The sequence below is a fragment of the Schistocerca cancellata genome, chromosome 9 (genome assembly GCF_023864275.1).
Source record: "Schistocerca cancellata isolate TAMUIC-IGC-003103 chromosome 9, iqSchCanc2.1, whole genome shotgun sequence".
In the NCBI taxonomy this organism is placed as follows: domain Eukaryota; kingdom Metazoa; phylum Arthropoda; class Insecta; order Orthoptera; family Acrididae; genus Schistocerca; species Schistocerca cancellata.
Window position 1 is genome coordinate 216,398,508 of NC_064634.1, and position 15,134 is coordinate 216,413,641.

The 15,134-nt window shown below is 41.1% G+C and overlaps 1 protein-coding gene across 1 annotated transcript in view; it reads left to right on the forward strand.

The window, feature by feature from the left end:
• Positions 1-3,717: 3,717 nt before the first annotated feature.
• Positions 3,718-15,134, forward strand: part of LOC126101004 (flexible cuticle protein 12-like) — a 34,737-nt gene continuing 23,320 nt past the window's right edge. The window contains exon 1 of the mRNA XM_049911670.1: positions 3,718-3,833. Coding sequence (XP_049767627.1) covers positions 3,819-3,833 — 15 coding nt within the window. The 5' untranslated portion in view covers positions 3,718-3,818. The remainder of the gene's footprint in view (positions 3,834-15,134) is intronic.

The window sequence follows — 15,134 nt, forward strand, 5'->3', positions numbered from 1 at the left end:
TTTGAAATGAATCAGAGAGGGTAGAGGAAAAGTGAAAGAGACAGAGAGTGAAATATATTTTAATGAAAGCGAACTGTCGAAGGTGGTGAACATTTCTATAAGTGGAATTTTAGTGCTTTAGGTAATACTAACATTTAACACAACACCGAAACGTAAAAGAGAAGGACAATCTTGCCAGTGGTGCATGTTTAGGAAGGAAACAAAAAGAACAGCGATGAAATTGAACAGATGGACTGCGAGAGCTACGTGTAGCTGCTCAGTGCAAGAGAATGAATAAACTGAGAGGAAATTTAACAGACGAACAATGAGGCGAAATTAGAGAAGAGGATCGAGTAAGATAGTAAGCAGACATTTGAGGAAACAAGATTGCGAAATGAACCAAGCAGAGTTGCAATGAGTGAAGTTCTTGAAAGACAACGATTCTATACGTACGAATAAAACATTTATGTACTAGAAGAGCAAAACAGAAGAAGTAGAGATTATAGCTTGCCAAATGATGCATTCAATTATGGTGCCAGTAAAGTGAATATCAAACACCACCACGTCCCACGTTGTCATTGGCCACATGGATCGAGCGTATTAGTTTTGCTGTGTTTGGAAATTCAGTAGACACCAGGAATGTGTTTCATAAGCGGAAAAATTTATTTAGCACCATTGAAAGTGCCTTCATCAGAATTATTTTATTACATGACTGTAGAAACCTAGGAATGAGAACATTTTCTAGAAAATATGAAAGCGTACAATGCATGATTTCAGATGACATAATTTTGGCGCTACTTTCATGAGCAGAGAAGTATATCAGTTCAGTTCTGTGTTTTGGACTATCATTGCCGTTACCAAACGAATCTTGTAAATTTTTGCCAGTTTACTTCATGGCCGACAAGCAAGCGAGATTCGAATAACTTTGCGCACGTAAAAGTGGATTGAGATGGGAAAACATTGAACAACTATAGAGGATTTTGAAGAAGTGCAATCGATATTTCCACGTTTTCAAAACAGAACTGCATCACATGGTACGAATTGAGTATAAAGTTGTAAAATCGAGACGACAAAGACCCGTTCGAGAACACTTGAAAACAATTGGATATGAAGACCAAGCGCAGCAGTACAAAAAATGAGTTTAAACTTTACAGTCTCTTGTGGTCATCAGTAACAGATCATTTACTCTGTTGCTAGGACAGGTGAGAATATCTATTTATATCCCGTTTGAGAAACCCTCATAGCTTTCATCTAAACTGGAACGGGGGAACCAAGGTAAACTCCGATCGCGGTGGCCCCGCGAAGATTTGAGCTTCGCTAATCCATAGCTCGCCTACATACTATTAATTGCTCCGCCTACCCAGTAGGAGGAGGAGGAGGAGATGTAGTGTTTAACGTCCCGTCGACAACGAGGTCATTAGAGACGGAGCGCAAGCTCGGGTTAGGGAAGGATGGGGAAGGAAATCGGCCGTGCCCTTTCAAAGGAGCCATCCCGGCATTTGCCTGAAGCGATTTAGGGAAATCACGGAAAACCTAAATCAGGATGGCCGGAGACGGAATTGAACCGTCGTCCTCCCGAATGCGAGTCCAGTGTGCCCAGTAGGAGCTTGTAGATGTAGAGGACGGGACACTGCCATGCACCGTTCTCCTGTGCACTGAAGCTGTCATATTGATGTCCTGTTGAAAGATCATGTTTAATTGGGAAAACAAACGTTAGAATGGTTGATATGGCTCTGAGCCCTATGGCACTTAACATCTGAGGTCATCAGTTCCATAGAACTTAAAACTACTTAAACCTAACTAACCTAAGGACATCAAACACATCCATGCCCGAGGCAGGATTCGAACCTGCGACCGTAGCCGTCGTGCGGTTCCAGACTGAAGTGCCTAGAACCGCTCGGCCACAAAGGCCGGCGAACGTTAGAAATTATTGAATAATAAGTTAGAGATACGTGGGAAAAAAACAGCAGAGACGTATCTGTTGACTACCGCACCGGTGGAAGAATGTGGTCCTTACAATACTGACACCTTTTCTTTCTTTACACATGATTTCCTACGTCACTGAGGAGATGCACCACTGTGAGTAACTTGGTATATTCCAGCTGTGATACATTCCATTTTCAGCACATGCACACTGTCTGCTTATCGGGCAGGAAGTCTCAGATTGCCTATGGACCTGACCTTTATCTTTGACTGACAATGTTTATGTCTTACCAAGTGTAATAAAATTGTTGAACGTGCTAGACAATAAGTGCTTTTAAGGTATTGAACTCGTAATTGAGAAGAGTGAGACGCTAATCTCTGTGTACGCTTTGAGTTTTCCCTAGTTTCCCCAAACTACTCCAAGGAAATGATTTGATGTTTCTTAAGGTGAGATCACAGATGGGGTCTTTCCTCTGTTGTTGCACACTGTGAAGTAATCGTCTCCCCTGATGGCACATAGTAAAATCTCATTTTCTCTCCTGTAAAGTGCTATTAAACATTACTCTCTTACTCGAGATGAACGGTTTATATCTTTGTGGCCTTGCATATTTCAGTGCTCACTTACAAAACCCAGAGAAATGAAGCAGTGACAAGAGGATTTACAGTTTGGAATGCTTAGAAGAGGATTCACACTCTGGCCATTTGCAAACCTGAAGTAAACATTAGATTGGTCCGGGAATTTGAAACTTGAAAAGATATGTCTCAATGCAAATTACGTATGCTTAGTCTGTGTATGTTGAAATGTGTCTCAGAGACCCCAATGGACGACAATGCAGGACACTTTCTGGAGGAAGTTGTACCCTCGGAGCCAGAGGATAGTGACCTAGCCGGCCGGAGTGGCCGTGCGGTTCTAGGCGCTACAGTCTGGAGCCGAGCGACCGCTACGGTCGCAGGTTCGAATCCTGCCTCGGGCATGGATGTGTGTGATGTCCTTAGGTTAGTTAGGTTTAATTAGTTCTAAGTTCTAGGCGACTGATGACCTTAGAAGTTAAGTCGCATAGTGCTCAGAGCCATTTGAACCATTTGATAGTGACCTAGTCCTGGTACAGCCGTACTACCGATAGGAAGGGAAAGCAACACTTTACATGAGGGTTTTTAGCATACAAGGTAGCAAAAAATGTTAGGACAACTGACGCACTATTCAAAAGCATAGCTACCAAACACACAATGGGTGTAGTTACCACTGGTCATTGAATGTCAGGGAGAAATCTTCTGCAGACTGAACTAGGTTGGAAACTACTTAATATATTGTAACATAATAACTTTTTGATAGCCAAGTGGAACTTTTTAAGAGATTAGTTACGTGAATTTAACCGTATATGTGACCTTGCACAGTACGTATGGATCAGTGCAAAGTGCGTGCGCGCAAGTGTGTGTGTGTGTGTGTGTGTGTGTGTGTGTGTGTGAGTGAGTATCTGGCGCTCGTGTGCTTTCCTACTCACTTAATTCATTTATAATAACTTCAGTAAACATACATTTTGAATTCTATAATTGTAGTAATCTATACAACCGCGATGTTAAACGACATAACACGAAATAATACTCATTATTGTCTTAGATCAAAACGGTCTATACGTATCTTGCTTCGTGGATAGTTTGGTTCCAAAGTGTCACTGTTTTTAAAGTGCAGCTATTGAGAAAGCGCAATCCTTGATCAGGACGCGTAAAATGCATCTCTGGCACTGACTGGACTACAGCCGCAGCGACGCAGCAAATACCACTGCGTATACGGATGAGCCGTCAAATCAGCGGGGAGTGGGGTTCCGCCTGCAGGGCCGCCAGCACAATATAACTTGGCGAGCTCCGCAGCAGACAACACTTGCCTGGACGCCTCCACACGCTCGACAGCCGCGGAGATGGGCCCAAGCACGGTAAGTCCGGCTGTTAATTCACCTTAACTGTCAAGCTCGCGAATTTCCCATCTACATGATTCCCTCTCTTTCTTTGCACTCTCTCTCTCTCTCTCTCTCTCTCTCTCTCACACACACACACACACACACACACACACACACACACACACACACACTCTCTTAAGGTCGCACAAGGTCAAGGCCACTCGTCCCGAGTGAAGAATAAAATGCTGTTGCGTGACATCAGCTCGTGACCTCGAGTGAAGAATAAAAATTTTGTAACGTGACATTTAACTCCATCTGCTTACCTATAACTGAAATATAGCAGAACTAAGGCCTATAGTCGAATAAAAATGATCGTGAAGTAACTTGATGTGTCTGATCGGTGGTTGTCACAGTTACAATAAGTATCATATAAAGTCTTTTGTCGTGTCTTTTAACAAACTCTCTGTCTTAGTGTAAGCTCTTAGTGTCATCATTAGTTAGGTTATGTATATAAACATATTTAAGAAAACAGCAAAACAGTGGCTGGTTGCTGTCTTCTTCTTTGGAAGAATTAACCTACATTAATTGTACACAGCTACGGTCTCACCATGTCAGTTTTAGACAAAATAGCATTAAACATATTTAATCAGGGTATATAAAACGTATCTCTCCTCTGATTCCCTTCTGGATATCGTTAAGCAAAGTTTCCGACCCTTGCTAAATTCCTATATACTGATCCAGAACGTCGACTGGCTACCATTTCCATGAGCCATTTTTTTTTAAATTTTCCTATGATACAAGGGAGATGGCCACCACTATCAAGGCGATACATCTTTAAAATGCTCCTATGTTTGTAAATTAACGAAAGTAAAAACTATTGAAGAACAAGTTGCTTAAGAAGCTATAAAACTTACCAGACAATATGACCAGTAACGTCAAAAGTGTCTCAAACAGGGCACTATTAATCGAAAAGTTTAACATTTGCGGGTAACATTATACGTTAACACATAAAAATACCTACAATCACATTTCCCAAAACAGAAATGACTGTGTTGCCGTACGTCCTTTCCTTAATAGTCATCGATGTGAATATGTACAGTTTCAGTGAGGGCATAAATACACAGCGGAATGCGTATAATGTCATCACTGTGGCTTTTGATGTTACACAACTGCAGTGAAGGTACGCCAAGAATTACGTAGCTTGCGGACATGACGCCATTGTCTAATATACATATCGTTGCAGACCGCAGTGTTTTACCGACGATGTCATTAGAGACAGAAACCAGGCACAACGTAAAAATGATGAAGCATGAGAAAGTCACGCTACACTCAAAAGCAGCAGTCCCCTCAACAAAGGGAAATTTGGAGAAAACGTGTAGTCGAAAAGTTACGCACAATGGTAGGATGGTCTGTCGTGAACAACACATTAAAAGTTGTAATGAGTGTATTTTGAGTGGAAGGGGGTGGGAGAGGGGTGCGTTTAAGGGTAACTTTCTTGTGTTTTCTTGAATAAATTGAAAACCGTGATTCTAACGAATATGTTTCACAGTACAAAATTAAACTGTATTGAATTCCCTACATAAAAGGACCTTGCTCATTTGTTCTCGACTAGTAGTTTCCGCATCGGAGGGGATAGTAAAATTGTAGATTATCAAAAATTGTTCAAATGGCTCTAAGCACTATGGGACTCAACATCTGACGTCATCAGCCCCACAGACTTAGAACTCCGTCAACCTAACTAACCTAACGACATCACACACATCCATGCCCGAGGCAGGATTCGAACCTGCGACCGTAGCAGCAGCGCGGTTCCGGACTGAAGCGCCTAGAACCGGTCGACCACATCGGCCGGCTGTAGATTATCAAAAATAGAGTCTTAATGATATTAAATTAAATTTTATCGTTAAATAAAATTTGTTAAGAGCAAACATTAAATGGATGTATCACATCTGAGTGAAATAGAACCTTATTAAAGAATAAACTGTGCTCCAGGATGTACCAGTGTGAGAGAGGGATGGGGCGAGGGTTTGGAGGGTAGAAGCGTGAGGGAAGGTAGTTCACCAGATTGTGGTCATGCACTTTCCTACTTCATAGGTCAGCAAACTGAAAAGCGGGCAAACGATTTCTCACTCTCTCCACAATGTATGTCACAAAAAGCCACTCGGGGTTTTTTACAAAGTTATATCTACCCTTTCGCAGTTGGCCTTACGAGTCACTGGCGAAGCAGAGTGCAGGCGTACCTGGAGGGAAATATGAGTTACTAATAACACTGGTCGACAAATTTCGAATTTTTCTGACGAAATCGACTCTGCTGATAACGTATCAAAAACATTTTTCTCTACAGCACGTCAGGTTTTTGCACCATCATCATCATCATCATCATCACCAACGTCATCGTTCATATCTGTACCCATTGTAATCGGAAAGCAATTACAGTACTATAAATGCGAAATGGAAAAGTTAAATGGTTAAAAAATGAATACTGAACTAGAATAAGCGAATATTATGGTGAATACTTACTTCTGTTTACCTCTGACTATGAATGAACGCTTAACATCCTTTCATTTGTGTGTCACTTATCCTTCATGTGTGATGCACCAGCAGTCGGACATCATATTTAGTCCCCAACGACCTTGATAGCAATGTTCCAGAGTTTTTAGATCCTGACAGAACTATATTCCTCTGATGTATCAGCCAAATATTCTTGAAAATTGCCTAAGTGTGACATTAGAAAACGTAGTTTTAGAGCGATTTGCATCTTAATTGTTTAAATGATTGTAGCATATCTTCCACTATTTCCTTACAATCAGACTTTATTCTTATCAAGGAAACGATGGATAACATTTTCTAAACTTCTCCATGCTTACTGTTCGATGTCGTCACTATATTTTCGAAGTGCTCTTCAAACATTAACTTACGTATGTCCGGTCCAACAAATTCAGACTGCTCCTTCATTCTTTTAGATGAAACCAGTGTGGGGGAGCAACCGAATGATAACGATGGAGTCAGTCGTTTATGGTTCTGTGTATCGTTTGGATTATTATTCATTTACCTTTTTCGAGCAACCGAATGAAATCTTTCATCGCCGTTGTAGCTTTGCATATTGACTGAATTATTCATTCTTTTTTTCAAGTGAAAACAGACGTAGTTTTTCAGTCGGTTGAACCATTTATTCATTCTTTCAACTGAAACCGTTCTGAGGGTAGTCCTACCCCAAGGGTAAGTGAAGACATATCGCAGGGGGTGAATCAAAGATAAGCTTCATAAATGTTCATTTAATTATATATTGGAGTAATTTTTTTCTTTTCCTGATTTAAAACTGTTATGGATTAAGTTGTTCAAGGCTACCATTCACGCGTAACTAATTGAGCCGACGTATCGCTAAGTAGGCCTGCCTTTATTAAAATTGCTAATCCCAGATAAAAACTTCGAAACCCGGACATCTAGGTCAGATGTACCAGACGCACAGGGTCTGTAGAGGGTAAGTGGGCCGATGGCCACGACGTACGCGGAGAGCGGAGACATGAGAGGGGCAGTGTTTCATCGCTTGCGTTTCAGTGCTGACAACGCCATGAAAGAAGACTTAATTTCCTCGTTTGCATTTCACTGGTCACAACGCCAACGGGCGAGCGCCGCCTACCGGTGAGCACAAATAAACTACACACGCGAGTAACGACGGTTTGTGAAAGCGCATTATAGAGACGTCCATATTCGAACGTGGACGCATTTTCAATAAGGAATATGAACACAAATTAAGTCAGTTTCAATAGAACTCAATGAGAAGAGGGTAAATGACATTTAAAATACTCAGTTGTTTGGTGGTCGGGGAGGCGTCGCGGTGAATGCAATCGCCGATTGTCGGCGGCTTCTCATTGTCTCCGCAAAGAAGTATGGAAAACACAGGGTGTTCGAAAATGATTTCCACAACGTTGATTACACATGTTTCAGAAATAAGAAGATGTAGACACGTGCGCTTTTCGGCATAATGTTTATACACACCAAAGTTTCTAGTAGCCGCTCAACAGAGGTCAGTGTGTCAAGGTGACCATATAATCTAGATCCAAATTCGGAACGCATTGAAAAAAATAATATTGCGGAAAAGTTTCAGTTAACTGTAATAACTTTAATTTTTTACATTAATTTAAATTTAGTAGTACATTCTAAGATGAATGAGGGCGAGCAGACAAACTATTTTCATCAGTGCTGTATATATTCTTCAGCATGTCTGTATTATTCTACAATATACGAAAAAATTAAGCTCACATTTCATCAATATTTACTCTAGTCACTAAACTGCTTTCGTAGTTCTCCAAAAAACTGTGTTTTCTAAATAGTCCATACATTATTTACTTAGAAAAGTACCCTACCAATAGCAATATACTGATACAGGTGAAATGAACACCTAGCTTCGAATAAATAGTTTCATAATTGTTAAATCCTGTTCAAATAGGTCTCACAAATTACTTTTGAAAAATAATCTGCACAAAGCAAGAGAAATCGTAACTGTTACGAAAAAAGCAAATGAGGTAGGGATTAATGGTCACCTTAAATGTGTTCACCGAGCGACGTGGCGCGGTGGTTATCACAGTAGAGTCACTTTCGGGAGGACGACGGTTCAAACCCGCGTCCGGCTATCCTGTTTTAGGTTTTCCATGATTTCCCTAAATCGCTTTAGGAAAAAGGCGGGCCGCCCGGAGTGGCCGAGAGGTTCTAGGCGCTACAGTCTGGAACCGCGTGACCGTCGCAGGTTCGAATGCTGCCTCGGGCATGGATGTGTGTGATGTCCTTAGGTTAGTTAGGTTTAAGTAGTTCTAAGTTCTAGGGGACTGGTGACCTCAGATGTTAAGTTCCATAGTACTCAGAGCCATTTGAACCATTTGAAAAAGCCGGGATGGTTCCTTTGAAAGAGCACGGCCGACTTTCTTTCCCATCTTTCCCTTCTCCGATGAGACCGATGACCTCGCAGTTTCGTCCCCTGCCCCAAATCAACCAACCAGCCTTAAATGTGTGGGACATCAGCAGCACGCAGGATATCTAAGTGATATTCTAGTTGCATGTCAGGCGTAGCGTGTCCGTATTAACGTGTGCTGTTGCTGGTCTTGATGTGTTGGCAGAAGAGCCAACACTGTGTTTGCTAGAGGAGGCCGAAATGCACGCTTTTAAGCTCACGCAGACTGGTGTGAGGTCTGGAACAGTTAAGGGAAATTATAGTAGCAAATAAAGTACGAAGCTCTTGGAATACTTAACTTTAATCCACAATTGGAGAACATCGGTCTGACGGTACAGGCTTTATAAGATAACCAGCAAAAGATAAATGGCGCCTTGCTAGGTCGTAGCAAATGACGTAGCTGAAGGCTATGCTAACTATCGTGTCGGCAAATGAGAGCGTATTTGTCAGTGTAGCATCGCTAGCAAAGTCGTCTGTACAACTGGGGCGAGTGCTAGGAAGTGTCTCTAGACCTACCGTGTGGCGGCGCTCGGCCTGCAATCACTGACAGTGGCGACACGCGGGTCCGACGTATACTAACGGACCGCGGCCGATTTAAAGGCTATCATCTAGCAAGTGTGGTGTCTGGCGGTGACACCACAGTTCTGTTGCGCTGTTACGAGCTCACACTTCCTGCAGGTCCCGCCTAATGAAAAAAAAAAAAATAATAATAATAAAGTTCCGAAGGACCTACTTGTCAGTTCTGGTCTGTACCAACCATTCCTCACACTGTGCCAACTGCTGGAGAGGGGGAGGCAGTCAATAACTAAAGGTTTCATGTGTGTATGAACATTATACCACAAACGACACCTATTTAACTAGTCCCATTTCTGAAATATATGTAATCAAAATTGAATAGTCTGTTTTGATCATTCTATACGAGAGCGTCAAAGTGCGCTGGATTAATAATAGATTTAATCTAAGAAACTACTTACTGCCCTGTCCTCAATTAATGAAATTTAACTAAGGTTTATTACACTTTATTTCCTATCAATCGAATTTCTTCAGACAAGAAAAAAGATCCGGGTTTACCCTATAAAGTTGTATAAAATCCAGTGGGCCTCTGAACACTTTCAAAAGTATGACCTATTCACGGTAACCCAACGTTTCAAAAATTATAACTTTCCCCCATACTGATTCACTGAAATATATTTGTGCTCATAGTCACACTGAGCGGGTGCGCTCACAGCTTGTGTGAACATGGGTACAAGATATTATAAAGTAAGAAACCTGAGCAAGTTCAAGTTGTTATTTTGAAAGTGTGTCTGTGTGCCAGACATGGGAAGGCGAGAGCTGGGTTTGATTCCCGATCACTTCGAATCGCTTCTGCCAGCCAGTCTGAGTGTGGTTTTTTACGCACTTTCCCACATTCGTCTAGTCGACTGCTGAGCTGATTAACCATTGCCGTCATGTTTACTCGATACACAAACTCTTACAACGCGAAAACATATTTACGTATTAACACTATTCTGTAGACATATTATAACCCATATAAGAGTACGTTTAGAGGTAACCTTGTGTTGCACTGTCAAGATTATTGTTACGATTGTTGTAAGAAACTGCTAAGCTGAAATTTATGTATTCTTTTCGGTTGTGCCGCTTAAGTGGAAACAAATAATACTGAAAGTGATTATGATGTGCCAAAAGTCTGATGAACATAAAGAAGCCTGAACTATTACACATAATATATCTACATATGAAAAAGAGAAATATATATATGAAAGGGATAAATCGTATGACTGAGTCAGACATGATCCTCAACATAAGTGCAACGTGGTATACAATATCTGCAAGAATGCTTCATATTATGAAACTATAAACACTTAGTTAAAATTTACTAAAATGTATTAAATAATCTCCCCTACCCCCATACAGATTCTTAACGTAGTACAGATAACCTGAAAATATATGCTTGTGCAGTTTTAATAGCTATTAAATACTTGTAAAATGTAGAACGAAAAAAGTGGGACATATACAAAAGGTAACTGATGCATGAATAGTTCACTTCAGTCGCTAACAGTTTTATTACTCTACACACATTATAAATTTTTCTGTGATTTTTCTAAACGACAGTTTCCCTACTCTCCTTACTATTATCTGCTGTATGTGCCCCACGTTTTTCATTTTCAGTTTTGGAAGTATTGTCATACACATTAGAAACACAGAATCACAAATTTGCACACTGTCTGTATGGCATTATCAATCTGTACAGGTCTTGGAGAGATTATTTAATACTTTTCAGTCCGTTTTAAAAACGTGTTATGTTAAGAAGTTTCTTACTAAAAATAGTTGTTTTCTGCTGTTTAGTCTTGTGTCCAATTTCTCGATTTATTTCAAACATTTGATGAGAGTGCATCAGAGACACGTGATAAATTTCAAATTTGTGTCGGTTTCTCTTTAACCAAGTCAACCAATTTATTGCTTCCTCCTAGAAATATCCCACGAAAAGACGGCGAATGTAAAATGTAGAGAGAATCGAGCTCACATGGAAGCTTAGCAGCAATCGTTCTTAACTACGAAACATTCACGACTGGAGCGGAAAAATATAGAAATAGCAATGGTACACCAAATATGCAGCGCCACACACCAGTAAGGAAAGTGACTTATTATTGCATTGTGATCCAGTTCTGAACTAAGTTGAAAATTTCATGTCCTTACCTCATCCGGAAGTTAGTTTAAAATCAGTTGCAAAAATTTGTATAGAACAGACAGAAATATCGATAAAGAAAGTACCCTCCGTCTCACACCAGACTCGTAAGTAAGTTAATATTACAGCGTCATCCTGTTATGAGCTATGTTGGAAGTTAAAAGTGTCTAGGTTATCAGGAAGTTAGTTTAAAATTGATTGCAAAATTTGCACCTAACAAACAGGACAAGCAACTTCCCTCACCAAGAACACTGCTCTCTTTTCAGTACCACATAGCATTTTCTAATAGCGTTCTCTCATGTGACCAGACAAAAAAACTTCATTGAACTCGTGTTTGTATAGTCTAGTTATTTCCACTTTATTATTTGGAGCTGGTAAAAAAGCAGTCACATTGTCTCTTATCTACCTGTGGCTGGAACACTTTTCGCTGAATGAGGGGTTCCACATGCATCACCGCGGCCTCAGCTTTCCCAGCAACGAAGAGATCAAGAGGCGCTGTAGCCGACGTAGGTCGCCTGTCTGTGTTTTGTAGAACTTCATGTATTTCAACTTGAGTCAAGTAATGCATTACATGAGATTAATGTTGGAGATCTTAACGTGATTAGTTCTCTTCCGTATGATATACTGACATCCACCTTGCAAGATATCATGTGGATGTGTGGTAAGTACTTCCACTCAGCGCAACCCTCTCCTCAAGTGCCGGCAGTGACTGAGTGGAACAGGTTAATGCGGTCTATCAGAAACACGATTAATGGTGAGAGAAATCCAGTAACGTTCCGGACATTCATTGATTCATCGACAAATGACTACAAAAAATATAGGTACATGATTTAACAATGCACTGTCATTGACAAACAGAAGCGAGTTGCACCATTTACCAATCCAATACCTTTCTCACCAACACTACATAGATCACCGACATCACACTTAAAAATTAAGCACTTCTCAGCCATTGTTTATAGAAACATATTTTACACAAAAGCTCACTTCACAACTGCAAATAAGTACTCAATTAACTGAAAATAACTCGCCTGTATTTACATAATCTCAATGAAATTACACTGAAGGGGCAAAGACATTGGTATATGTATGCGTATTCAAATGGAGAGATTTGCAAACAGGCAGAATATGGCACTGCGGTCGGCAACGCCTATATGACAAGTGTCTGGCGCAGATGTTAGACCAGTTACTGGAGCTACAAAGGCAGATTATCAATATTTTAAAGAGTTTGAATGTGGTGCTATAGTCGGCGCACGAGCTAGCGATGAAGTGGGGATTTTCTCGTACGACAATTTTTACGAGTGTAATGTGAATATCAGGAATCCTTTAAAACATCAGATTTCCGACATCGCTGCGGCTGGATAAATACCCTGCAAGAACGGGACCAACGACGACTGAAGAGAATTATTCAACGTGACAGAAGAGCAACTCTTCAGCAAATTGCTGCATATTCCAATGCTGTCCATCAACAAGTTTCAGTGTGCGAACCATTCAAGGAAACATCATATGTTCTTTTGGAGCCGAAGGACCACTCATGTACCCTTGATCACTGCACGAAACAAAGCCTTACGCCTCGCCTGCGCCCGTCAACACCGACACTGGATTGTTGATGACTAGAAACAAGCTGCTTCGTAGAACGAGTCTCGTTTCAAATTGTATCGAGTGGATGGACGTGTACGGGTATGGAGACACCTCATGAACCAAAGGACTCTGCATATCGACAGGGGACAGTTGAAGCTGGTGGAGGCTCTGTAATGGTGTGTGGCGTGTGCAATTGGAGTAATACGGTACCCTTGGTAAGTCTAGATACGACTGATAGGTCAGACGTCCTTAAGCATCCTGTCTGAATACCTGCACCAAAGCCCATAGAGAATTCCGACGGACTTGGATAATTCCAGTAAGACACAGCGACACCCCACACGTCCAGAATTGCTGAAGATTTGCCCCGGGAATTTACACACTTCCACTGGCTACCAAACTCCACAGACATGAACATTATTGAGCGCATCTGGGATGTCTCGCAACGTGCTGTTCAGAAGAGATCTCCACTCCCTCGTAGTCTTACGGATTTATGGACAGCCCTGCAGGATTGATGGTGTTAATTACCTCCAGCACTACTTCAGACATTAGTCGAGTCCATGCCACGTCCTGTTGCGGCACTTCTGCGGGCCCGCAGGAGCCCTACACGATATTAGGCAGGTGTACCAGTTTGTTTGGCCCTTGAATGTACTTTGTATACTGACATAAGTGAAATGAACTGGACATGCAGGAAAGGTATAGTCTGTAAACTGAAGAGCGAACAATATTCGAAGAGGATGAAGTTGCCTTTCCCGGAAGAACGCTACAACTAAGAATCCATTTTTTCTCTTGTAGAGTTGAAAAATATACCACGATTTGCTAAAACATGTCCGCACTACTTTCTTGCGTTAGTGTTATTAGTAACTCGTATCTTTACTCATAAGGATCGGTGTAACCTTCTGAAACACCCTGTGTTGGTTTTTGGCGATGTAGTTTTGAGAGAGAATAGGGATTCGGCTGCTCCGTCCTCAGTTCGCAGACCTGCAATTGAGGAATACGCATGAGCATAATCCGGTGACGTCCATTCCCTTACGCTTCTACTTTCCACCCCTCCCACTTCTGTCCGTCAAACGCGCAGAACAAAATTTCTGTCTTAAACGGTTCTACAGCACTTGGGTATGATACACATATTTCATATTTGTTCTAAATCCACGTTATTTGACCATAAGGACTATATTCATACCATTAAAAATGTGAGATTTTACCGTTCCTTGTAGCACGGAAACTATTAGTCCTAGAGAGAAAATGAGTAGGACATTTTTTGTAAAGAATTGGATGCAGCTCTATTTTTTACCGGTAAACAATTTCGCAAGAAGCTGCCGTTGTCAAGTTATTCAGGAAAAAATGTAAGTAAGTGTCGTTTAGCCCGCCCCTCCCCACCGTCCCAGCCCCGCACTCACATTCTCACCCCTCCCCCCCCCCCCCTCAGAATTTTTAGAATGTTATTGTTGGCACTCCACTATACCATTCCTGAAAACTATTGCTACTACAAGAATTTTTCTCCGAACTTCGGTGACTGGGCTATAAGCTAGGTGTTAGCCTTAAACGATTTAGGGGAGACTATCGAAAGCCTAAATCTGCGTGGACAGACAGACTACCGAATGTCGTGTCTTTTGATTGCGAGAGTAAAACAAACTGCTCCTCTGCCTTCACCGTATACTTACTGAGAAATGGATTTTATCATCTTTATTGCCATAATTTATCGGAGTATAAAGTCACTTTTCCGATGAAGCTATACTGAAACTTAATATAATTTTGAAGTTCTTAGTTAGCAATTGAATTTTATTGCGTCACTACCAAAGATTTTGGCTTTAGAGCCCATTTTTAAATGGGACATAAAAATTTATGCGTCGTATGTGTATCAATAAATAGTAATAATAACTGTCTCTTAAAATGCGTCTGTCCATACGATCTGTGGTCAGATCTTTGCATAACTCACAATCGCAAACTGTTTTACGGGCCCAAGTTAAACCGATGAGGTACACTTTCTTATCTGCATGTTTGTCATGTGGTGGTATTGTAGTAGGAATCAAGCCGTTCACTACTGTACTTTCTACGTCTGGAGTGCACACATGTGCGTTGTGCTTTAGATCCGGCTGGTAATTAAAGTTTAAGTGAAAATGTT